At 41.4% G+C, this 12140-nt stretch overlaps 1 protein-coding gene across 1 annotated transcript in view; it reads left to right on the top strand.

The window, feature by feature from the left end:
- The window catches only part of GSR (glutathione-disulfide reductase), a 45245-nt gene that overhangs the window by 31613 nt on the left and 1492 nt on the right, over positions 1-12140 (top strand). Inside the window, exons 8-12 of the mRNA XM_060136425.1 lie at positions 3715-3801; positions 5283-5441; positions 7001-7112; positions 8796-8927; positions 10017-10150. Coding sequence (XP_059992408.1) covers positions 3715-3801; positions 5283-5441; positions 7001-7112; positions 8796-8927; positions 10017-10150 — 624 coding nt within the window. The remainder of the gene's footprint in view (positions 1-3714; positions 3802-5282; positions 5442-7000; positions 7113-8795; positions 8928-10016; positions 10151-12140) is intronic.

Here is a 12140-nt window from a genome sequence, read left to right on the forward strand (position 1 = left end):
GGGACATTGTGACACATGCTGCAACATGGATGAACCTTGGGGATATTATGCTAAATGAAATAAGCTAATTACAAAAAGACAAACACTGTATGATTCCACATATATGAGTTACCTAGAGTAGTCACACTCATAGAAACAAAAAGTAGAAATGGGGTTGCCAGGGACAGGGGGGAAAGGGAATGGGGAGTTATCATTTAATGGATACAGAATCCCAGGTTTTTTTGTTTTTTTATTGAAGTATAGTTGATTTACAATACTGTGTTAGTTTCAGGTGGACAGCATACTTATTCAGTTGTATATGTATATATTATTCTTCAGATTCTTTTCCTTTATAGGTTATCACAAAATATTGAGTGTAGTTCCCCGTGCTGTACAGTAGGTCCTTGTTGGTTATCTGTTTTATGTATAGTGGTATGTGTCTGTTAATCCCAAACTCCTAATTTATCCCTCCCACCACCCCCAGAGTCTCAGTTTTGAAAGAGGGAAAAGTTCTGGTTTACAACAATGTAAATACACTTAACACCATGGAACTTCGTACTTAGAAATGGTTAAGTTGGTAAATTTTTTTTAAATTAATTAATTTTATTTTTGGCTGCGTTGGGTCTTCATTTCTACGTGCGGACTTTCTGTAGTTGCAGCGAGCAGGGGCTACTCTTTGTTGTGGTACGCGGGCTTCTCATTATGGTGGCTTGTTGCAGAGCACAGGCTCTAGGCACATGGGCTTCAGTAGCTGTGGCGCACGGGCTCAGTTGCTCCGCGGCATGTGCGATCTTCCTGGACCAGGGCTCGAACCCCTGTCCCTTGTACTGGCAGGCGGATTCTTAACCACTGCACCACCAGGGAAGCCCTAAGTGGGTAAATTTAATGGTATGTGTTTTCCACCACAATAAAAGATAATAATAATAAAAGAAGCTTATAGATCATCTCATCGACTGGAACCTCATTTTGTAGATGAAGAAATTAAGGCCAAGTGAGGTTTCATGACTGCTAATTAATATCCAAACTGAGAGTCAACGAAATTCTGAGAAAGCTCAGGCCAATATTCTTTCTGCTAAAATTCAGCCTCCATGTTTCTCAGTACTTGATTAAGTGTTGCTTTATGTGTTTTGTTGATTAATCGTGACTGAGCATCACTAGGTTGTGGCACAGTATTGGAGCTTTCAGAGACACCGTGTGGGGCAATAACAAGAGTGTTGGCCTAAGAATCTGGTCCCTAAGAATCTGGCCTTCCCCAACAAGTGTGTGACTTGGGCAAGTCATTTAATGCCTTTGGAACATTTATCAGATCCCTGACAACTCAAATGCAATGACTCAAATTCCTGAGTATTTGAGCAAATAGGGGGGCAGATGAGGGAAACCGATAATACTGGTCAGTGTGGACTCCAGAGGATTTTCTCTTTGGCTTTTAGACTTGTCCTAAAATTAACCCCCCGGAGATTTTTGTCCTGAAGAATGTTTTTCATAGGTCAGTATTATTTTGCATTGCTGGAATATGTCCAGCAAATTAGATGGCAGGAGAAAGGCAGAGGTATAGGTAGCCTGAATCTAATACATAAATAAGTAAATAAATCACATCAGTTTATCAGTAGAGTGGATAATTCCTGCATTTGGAAAATTGGCTTGTGGCAGAGAGCCACATATATCTGGGCTTCCTGCCCTCCCCCACCCCCAGTGCATTCTCCATCTTCTCCCCTTCCTGGTATAACTCCATTCTAGAGCTACTCTATGAATAAATCACGACCTCCCACCTTTACCCCACCTGTGTGTTATCCTGAAGAAATCTCTAGAGAAGAAGGAGGAAGTCTAAGTAAAGAAAAGTTGCTAGGGACTTCCCTGGTGGCACAGTGGTTAAGAATCCACCTGCCAATGCAGGGGACAGAAGTTTGAGCCCTGGTCCAGGAAGATCCCACATGCCACGGAGCAACTAAGCCCGTGTGCCGCAACTACTGAGCCTGCGCTCTAGACCCCGCGAACCACAACTACTGAGCCTGCGTGCCACAACTACTGAAGCCCGTGCGCCTGGAGCCCGTGCTCCGCAACAAAGAGAAGCCACCGCAACGAGAAGCCCGTGCACCGCAACAAAGAGTAGACTCCACTCGCTGCAACTAGAGAAAGCCCGCGTGCAGCAACGAAGACCCAACGCAGCCAAAGATAAATAAATAAATTTATTAAAATAAAAGAAAAAAGTTGCTAGACAGTAACAACTATTATTATTTTTGTTGTTGTTGCGGTACACGGGCCTCTCACTGTTGTGGCCTCTCCCGTTGTGTAGCACAGGCTCCGGACGCGCAGGCTCAGCGGCCATGGCTCATATAGAACAACATCTAGCATTCCAGAAGAAAAACCAGTGTTTTCAACTTGGTTGGGAACCTTAATTGGAATGGATCCCATTTTTACCAAATTTAGAACCCTAAAATACATAGTTTGAAACCTTAAACAAATACTAAGACTAGTATTAAAAAAAAAATCTCTAAGGCCATGTAGTTGACTTTTCTGCCTAGAATGGGAGATTTTGTTCAAGAATCCTCCCTTAAATTGTATCAGCAGGAAAGCTGGCCCTGGAATACTGAAAGGGGAAAGAGAATTTCTGGTCCCTATTCTTATGAAAAAGAGAAGAGCTTGGGAGGAGAGGAACATGGCAAAGACAGTAGAGGCGTGAAGGTTGCCTATGAGTTTAACTCTAGAACAGGAGTGGGTGAAGTCAGGTGTAATGCAGACGTTGGTGGTGATTGCGGAAAACAGACTTATTAAAACTTCACTCACCAGAGAAAGACAAATATTATATGATATAACTTATATGTGGAATCTAAAAAAATGATACAAATGAACTTAGTTATAAATCAGGAATAGACCCACAGACATAGAAAACAAACTTCTGGTTACCAAAGGGGATAGCAGGGTCGGGGGGTATAAATGAGGAGTTTGGGATTAACATATACACACTACTATATATAAAATACATAAATAAGAAGGACCTACTGTATAGCAAAGGGAACTATATTCAATATCTTATAATAATCTATAATGGAAAAAAATCTGACACAAAGTGTGTGTGTGTGTGTGTGTGTGTGTGTATAACTGAATCACTTTGCTGTATACCCGAAACTAACACAACATTGTAAATTAACTATACTTTAATTTTTTTTATAGCAGCTTATTTAATTTATTTATTTTGGTTAAATCTTTTTTTTTTAACATCTCTATTGGAGTATAATTGCTTTACAATGGTGTGTTAGTTTCTGCTTTATAACAAAGTGAACCAGCTATATGTATACATATATCCCCATACCCCCTCCCTCTCGCATCTCCCTCCCACCCTCCCTATCCCACCCCTCTAGGTGGTCACAAAGCACCGAGCTGATCTCCCTGTGCTACGCAGCTGCTTCCCACTAGCTAGCTATTTTACATTTGGTAGTGTATATATGTCCATGCCAATCTCTCACTTTGTCCCAGCTTACCCTTCCCTCTCCCGGTGTCCTCAAGTCCATTCTCTACGTCTGTGTCTTTATTCCTGTCCTGCCCCTGGGTTCTTCAGAACCATAATTTTTTAAAGATGACTAAAAAGAAAAAAAACTCCACTCATAGTGCAGCCGTGAATGAAGAAGGACATAAGAGGGGGGTTGATACTGAAATTTCCCTCCCAGGTTTGTAGCATATCTTTAATGAAGTTTTATTCTTTCCCACCACCCATTCCTCTGCTGCCTGTGTATACAGGTGCTCAGAAGTTTTGATTCAATAATCAGTTCCAACTGCACTGAGGAGCTGGAGAACGCTGGCATAGAGGTGCTGAAGTACTCGCAGGTATGACCGGGCCCAGGGCGAGCTTACGGCCCTTGGTCGTCTATCTGTTGTGAACCCCACCAGCTTTATAAACACAAACTACCCCTACCCCAGTCAGTTTATTCTTTTCTAGAGTATTACCAAGTCTTTTCTTTATCCTCAGAAGCTGCATTTCACATTAATGTTTTAATGAAATCCAAGGTATAAAAGATTAGAAATCTGGAAGTTGAATTTAGTTTAGTTAGAACTAAAACTACAATTTTTGTGCTCAAAGGCCTCATTGAACATCCTTATTTTTCAGGTCTATACTTATTTATATTTATTTATTTATTTCAGGAAATATTATTATGGAATCTATTTTTTTAAAAGTCTTTATTGAATTTGTTACAATATCACTTCTGTTTTATGTTTTGGCTTTTTGGCCGTGAGGTATGTGGGATCTTAGTTTCCCGACCAGGGATCAAACCCACACTCCCTGCACTGGAAGGTGAAGTCTTAACCACTGGACTGCCAGGGAAGTCCCATGGAATCTATTTTTGAAAGAACACCTTTGGGTTTTGTAGATGGAAACAATGACAAAGTTACTTTGTATTTTTTTTATTCTCAGGGAATCACCTACATGTCAGATTTTTCCTGGATCATTAGCCTTGCAAAAATGACTTTCTTCCCCAAAGCTTTGCCCTTTCAGCATAGGCCATATCATAAGTAAAACAATAACTGTGAAGTTGCTTTGTAAATGCTGAAGTACTGGACTGGTGGTTAAGGTCCACATCAGAATCCCCTTGGGACTTTCACTAAACTATGTATGCCCTTCACTCTCCGGATCTGATCTTATCCTCCTCTCCCAAGTCCTGATTAAGAATGTCCAGGGAGGAGCAAGGATGGTGCAATTTTTAAAACTCTCTTAATGATGCTTCTACAGCCGTTTCCTCCCCCGATTCCAGCTGCAAATCACTGTGCTTAGATTTGTGGTTTAAAATTTTATCACAGTTTTGAAGAAGTACGCTTTAAAATACTTTTTTTCTTTCTTTTTTTTTTTTTCGGTACGTGGGCCTCTCACTGTTGCGGCCTCTCCCGTTGAGGAGCACAGGCTCCGGATACGCAGGCTCTGCGACCATGGCTCACGGGCCCAGCCACTCCGCGGCATGTGGGATCTTCCCAGACCGGGGCACGAACCCGTGTCCCCTGCATCGACAGGCGGACTCTCAACCACTGTGCCACCAGGGAAGCCCAAGTACTTTGTTTTTAAGCTGAAGCATTAGGGTCTTGATATGAGTTGACATTTCTGGCTGCTGGCTGATTTGGGGCCACCTAGGATATCATCTTGGTTCCAGAGAGTTCCAGTGTTGGTGGCTTTTGGGCAAAACTAAATGTGTCAGCGTGTAAGACTCATATGTAGGATTCAGTGGAGAGTTTTTAAATGTTAAGAATTCTAGCTTCCTCTTTATTTGCTTTCCTTCCCATCCCCACACCCCCAGTTAACAAACTGTATCTCCCAATAGGTCAAGGAAGTTAAAAAAACTTCTTCAGGTCTGGAACTCTGCATGGTCACTTCAGTTCCTGGTAGGAAACCCACCTTGACCACCATTCCAGATGTTGACTGTCTACTCTGGGCCATTGGACGGGACCCAAACTCCAGGGGCCTGAATTTAAACAAACTGGTAAGCTGACCTAGTCTGCCTACGATGTTCTATTTTTTTCCCCCAGTTTTATTGAGAAATAACTGACATACATCACTGCATAAGTTTAGGACATACAGCACCATGGTTTGATTTACATACATTGTGAAATGATCACCACAAGAGGATCAGCTAACATCCATCTTCTCATGTAGATACAATAAAAGTAGAAAAGAAAAAAGGAAAAAATTTTCTCTGTGTGTTGAGAACTCAGGGTTTACTCTCCTAACAGCAGTGTTATCTGTAGTCACCGTGTTGGACGTTATATCCCTGGTATTGTATTTATTTATATTGTAACTGGAAGTTTGTACCTTTTGACCACTTTCCTTGCCTAAAACCTTCTTGAATCAGTCAATAGTCCTGTGATTTCCCCTGATCCAACCCCAGACCCCCCAAAACTTGAGTGGGTTCTGTTGGATTCTTTTCTGTTTATTCCACGTGTCCAGTTTGTCATTAAATCCCATTGCTTCTGCCTTTGGAATGGAAATAAGGGTTTTTTTTCCCCTTTCTGGTGTCATCAACCTAGATCAGGTCATCGTATCACCATTTCCTGACTAGCCTTCTCCCTACAAATTTCTTTTTTACTATGATACCTGTCTCTTTAAAGCCCTATAATGATTTCTTATTGTCTGCAGCTCTAATCCTAATGGATGGTTGTGTGACTCGTCATGGACATTGTGGCACTCGGGGATGGGTACAGATGTGAAGCTCATCTACCAGTGCTATAGTTAGCATTCTTATTTGTTCTTCTAAATTTTGAAGGACAGTCAAGTATAGTAGCCTGGGGTGTGGGTCAAGTATTTGTTGATAAATGGGTGGTCTCATAACTAGTAAGTGGCAGAGCTGGGACTTGAACCCAGATCTCCCAGCTCCAAAGGTTTTACTCTTAACCACTACACTACCTACTCCCTATGCCTGCTGGCCTTCTACTTCTCACGCGGGAGTATATACACCGGGGATCTGCAAAGCCACAAGATAAGCATGACACATATTCTTGGGGCAAAAATTTGACTCAATGTATAGGGAGAAATTTTGGTTAAAGGAAACATTGATATCTTTTAGAGTAGAATACAAATTTTGCTTGGATTTTTAAAGATAAAACTGTAAACTTCAAAGAAGTCTGCTTTTGATGACTGCTTCAGGCTGTGCCTGTCTAAAGGATGAGTTAGCATGCTTCAGGAGGAGCACTTCCAAGGAACTGAAAATCACTGTCTTAGGTGGACTCCATGGGGATGCCAAGTACCATGTCTGATAGTTGAGTGATTCCTTTTCAGGCTTGCCTGGCCAGCTGAATCGTACAATGCAAAGACAAACCCTGTTAAAACTCCTCAAAACTGAGTTAAATATTTACCTTTTAAATTAAGCAAAAGATATGAAACCTGCCAGCTTGCTAAGATGTTTTTCATCTTGTGGTTGAGTCTTGTGGTTTCTTGGAGATTCAGGCTGAAGAGGTGCCTGAAGTGAGGCGGATCCAGAGATGTGAGCTGCTGTTTTTCTGTAGATGGGCCAAATACTTACATGTTGTCCCTTTACAATTTTAGGGGATTCAAACTGATGACAAAGGTCATATCCTAGTAGATGAATTCCAGAATACGAATGTAAAAGGTGTCTACGCAGTTGGGGATGTGTGTGGAAAAGCTCTCCTTACTCCAGGTAATGTTTCTTCTTTTGGGGGCTAAGGGAGGCTCTGTGTGTTATATAAAACTGTTCAGGGCTTCACTGGTGGCGCAGTGGTTGAGGGTCCGCCTGCCGATGCAGGGGACACGGGTTCGTGCCCCGGTCCGGGAGGATCCCACATGCCGCGGGGCAGCTGGGCCCGTGAGCCATGGCCGCTGAGCCTGCGCGTCCGGAGCCTGTGCTCCGCAGTGGGAGAGGCCACAACAGTGAGAGGCCCACGTACCGCAAAAAACCCAAAAAACTGTTCAGCTCTTCATAGTCAAATCAGCTCAAGCAGAGTTAAAAGGCTGAGTGTCTTCATGTCATCAAAATGGTAAAATGTGTTGAGATAGATGTTGGTTGGGAACCTGACATGTTATGAGTAATATTCATTTTTTCCTTTAAAAATGCTTTGAATAGTATTTATTTTTCTTTAAAAGATTTTTAAAATGCTTGGTGAAGACTGAAATTTTTATACAGATGATACAGTCATCTTCTGAAGAATGCTGTAAATTAGAATCCGAGTTGTGTTGGTGACAGTGGAAGGAAGTGGTATTCTTTTTTTTTTTGCGGTATGCGGGTCTCTCACTGTTGCGGCCTCTCCCGTTGCGGAGCACAGGCTCCGGACACGCAAGCTCAGCGGCCATGGCTCACGGGTCCAGCCGCTTTGCGGTACGTGGGATCTTCCCGGACCGGGGCACGAACCCATGTCCTCTGCATCGGCAGGCAGACTCTCAACCACTGCGCCACTAGGGAAGCCCGGAAGTGGTATTCTTATATGACTGTTTAGTCTTGATACAACCTGATCCCCATCCTCAGAATCCCATACTTCAGCCTACTTCATGAGTTAACTGGCGTCATTTCAAGCTCTTTGTCCTGCTTCTGCTGGTGGTATCCATCCATCTGCTTTCACCTGTACCCCTCCGGGGCCTCACCATCCTTTCCAAAATGGCCCGGGTCTTACTCAGAATGGAAACACACACCCAAAGCTTTTTAGCTCTTTTAGGAAGCTCTCTCCACAAAAGCAAACTAACAAGCAAAGTTTCAGAACCTTCATAACATAATCTAACAGCTGAAAATTTTGTCGAGGTGAAAAAAATTTCTTATGTATCCTACTGATACCTTATTTTGGAAAAAAAATTATCAATTTGAAGTCTAAAATTAATAACTGATGCTTTTACTGAACTCAGGTCTTTTTTTGTTTTTGACCATTAGGAATAAAAACAGGCAAAGGAGGATAAACTTTAAAAAAAATCAATAAGAAATAAAAATAATTTTAAAAAGAAACAAAATATTCCTGTGAAATGACTGTGGTTATAAAGTAGAATTGAGGATGCTCGAAGCTAATGTAGTTTGCTCCATAAATATATCAAAAAGCTAATGTCTGCATTAAGAGGTGACTTGCCAGATGGTTGGGAACTTGTAAATGTGTCTTTTGTTGTTTCTTTTTTTTTGGTCATAATAGAATGTACAGAATTCACATAAGCCAATAGTTTTGAATTGTTAACTAAGGTATTGATAGGTCTTTTATTATATTGAACTAGATATTGTAATGAGCATTGACAGAAGACTTTGTCAGAACTTTGTATGTTAAGCCAGATGGATAAACGGTTAGTAGAATAATCCTGCTATATTAAGATGAACAATAAGCTAAACACTGATTTAAAAATATCTTTGTAGTTGCAATTGCTGCTGGCCGAAAACTTGCCCATAGACTTTTTGAACGCAAAGAAGATTCCAAGTTAGACTATGACAACATCCCTACGGTGGTCTTCAGCCACCCCCCTATTGGGACAGTGGGACTCACAGAAGGTAGGTGTTTAAAAATAAAGGTCATTTATGGTTTCTTCCCTTCCTCTGCTAATGTTAAACTAGGTGTGTGTCAGCTGACTAAATCTATCTTAGCCCCCGAGTTATATTTCTTTTTAGCTACTAACTTCTCATCACAGGTCCAGTTTCCTCCCCAGCTACTAGTACTTTGAGAGTATAATTCCTTTCCCCACTCCACCCTATCTGTTTGATTTTTTAAGCTTTTTTACTTGAACTAATTTCAAATTTAATGAAGAGTTGCAAAAATACTACAGAAGACTCCTGTCTACTGGTAACACTTTTGCTGTATCATTTTCTCTCTATACACATGCACACACACTTCAGTATCTGTTTCCTAAGAACAAGGCTGTTCCCTTACAGAAGCATAGCTTCAAATGAGAATATTTAAGTGGATACAATATTACCTAAACTTTAGACCTTATTCAAAGTTTGCCTGTTATCTCAGATAATTTCATTTTCAACATTTTTCCCTTCAAGTCCAGGGTTCATTCCAGGATAATGTAGTGTATTTAGTTTTGATACCTCTTTGGTCTCCTTTAGTCAAGAGAAAGGATTCCTCAGCCTGTCTTTTGTCTTTCATGACACTGACATTTATATTGTAGATTGTCCCTCATTGTGGGTTTTTTTTTTTAATATATTTTATGAATTCATTTTTGGCTGTGCTGGGTCTTTGTTGCTGCGCACAGGCTTTCTCTAGTTGCGGCGAGCAGGGGCTGCTCTTCGTTGCGGTGCACAGGCTTCTCATTACAGAGCATGGTCTCTAAGTGCACAGGCTCAGTAGTTGTGGCTCGTGGGCTCTAGAGCGCAGGCTCAGTAGTTGTGGTGCACGGGCTTAGTTGCTCTGCGGCATGTGGGATCTTTCTGGACCGGGGCTCGAACCCGTGTCCCCTGCATTGGCAGGCGGATTATTAACCAGTGCGCCACCAGGGAAGCCCCAGCTCATTGTGGTTTTGTTTGATATTTCCTTGTACTTTGATTCAGGTTATGTATTTCTGGCCATCTCTCTGATAGCTCAGTGAAATTGTTTAAGTTTCTGATAGATGCTTTTTTTTTCCCCCCTGTGCATTATAGATGAGGCCATTTATAAATATGGAAAAGAAAACGTGAAGATTTATTCCACCACCTTTACCCCAATGTATCATGCAGTTACCAAAAGGAAAACAAAATGTGTGATGAAAATGGTTTGTGCCAACAAAGAGGAAAAGGTATGGGAAAAATCCAGTAAGCTCAAGGCTGTCTTCACGGTTGGCAGGGATGCGGTATTTTGGTGAGGTGGGAAGGAAGGAGCAGGTAAAGCTTTCTCTGATTCAACTGGCGCAGTCCCACCTTTATCTGTCTCTCTCTCTCTCTCTCTATTGCGGTTCTTCATAATATTTCACATAGAAAGAAGGTTCCACTACTTTAAAAACATAAGTGGAGGGGGGGAAATTCCCTGACAGTCCAATGGTTAGGACTTGGCACTTTCACTGCTGTGGCTTCAGGTTCAATCCCTGGTCAAGGAACTAAGATCCTGCAAGCCACACGGTGTGGCCAAAAAAAGCACGTAAAATATGAAGGGGAGAGGTCGGGATTGTCATTGACCAGTAGGCCAGAATAGATAGGCAGCTCAGAAATATTGGTAAGTGTAAGAATTTAATGTAAAAAATTTAGACTTAACATATTAACATAACCAATCAGTGAGGAAGAAGTTTATTTAGTAAAATGTTCTGAGATAATCAGTTATCTATTTTTGCTTTAACTTTCTGAGGAACTGCCAAAGTGTTTTCCAAAGTGGCTGTGTCATTTTATGTTCCCTTCAGCGACGTGCGAGGGTTCCAGTTCTTCCTCACCTTCGTCAACACTTGTTACTGTCTTTTTTTATTGTAGCCATCCTACTGGGTGCAAAGTGGTATCTCATTGTGATTTGAGTTTGAATTTGAACAGGTTTTTTTGTTTTTTTTTTAATAATTTTTGAAATAGGTGTTATTTTGATATTAGGTCAGCCTCTTGGGCTTTTCTATAAATTGAATTAAATATTAAAGTGGAACTTAGCAATATGCCTTGGGAACATGGCTTTGTGAGGAACAGTAATTTAACTGAAGATTCAGGTATGGTTTCCAACTTTTCTTATTAAAAAAGAACATAGTCTGTATCTAAATCAGTGGCCCTTACACTGAAAGCCACAAGATGGTCCCTGGCTCCTGGCTTATAAAAATCAACATCACTGACAGTTGACAGAAGCAGAGAATCACTGCAAAGAGAAGAAAGTTAAGTGGTTTGGCAGGAAGATAAAGGTTGCTGTTTCTTGCCCTGAATGTTCCTCAGTAGCCTGAGATTTCCAGTTGTTGAATCAGCAAGGTCCTTACTTATCTCTTCATATCAGTTATTTCTTTATGCCATTTATCATTCATTCATTTGGTAAACATCACCTGACAATCAACTGAAGAGTAAGAACTGGGATACCGTATGGAGAGAAATAACATAAGGCTCCTGCTATCACCAGAAGCTCTTTGTAAATTCAATTTGGATCACAATATCTAAAAATTTGGCTGACTGTATATACAGTACATGATTTGGGATTTCTTTGTCTTATTTTGAGATACACTTTTTTTTAATTGTAAAGAAACGTATAACATTAAGTTTGCATCAATCATTTTTTTTTTTTTTTTTTTTTTTGTGGTACGCGGGCCTCTCACTGCTGTGGCCTCTCCCGTTGCGGAGCACAGGCTCCGGACGCGCAGGCTCAGCAGCCATGGCTCACAGGCCGCTCCGTGGCATGTGGGATCCTCCCGGACCGGGGCACGAACCCGCGTCCCCTGCATCGGCAGGCGGACTCTTAACCACTGCGCCACCAGGGAAGCTCTGCATCAATCATTTTCACGTGTAGTGTTCATTAATATTAAGGATATCCTTGATTTGTTTTTAAGCAATGTATTTTTGTGGCTAAGTTTTATATTCTCTAACTTTGCTTTTCAGTAGTCTACTGACCCTAAAAGTATTTGCTGGAGGTGAATATTAACTAGGCATTTTAAAATATATTTAGAAACCTGACTGAAAAATGTGATTTGAAACAAATGCCTCTTGTTGGTCATTTGTCCAGGCAGCCAGCACGTATGGGCTGAGTGCCTCTAAGGGCCGTCTTTGTGCTCGGCCAGGAGGGTAGAGTGAGGAGCAGAAGTGCGCAGGGTCCCCTCCATCTAGAGATTAACATCTCCT

Source organism: Lagenorhynchus albirostris, chromosome 21 (assembly GCF_949774975.1).
Source record: "Lagenorhynchus albirostris chromosome 21, mLagAlb1.1, whole genome shotgun sequence".
Lineage (NCBI taxonomy): Eukaryota > Metazoa > Chordata > Mammalia > Artiodactyla > Delphinidae > Lagenorhynchus > Lagenorhynchus albirostris.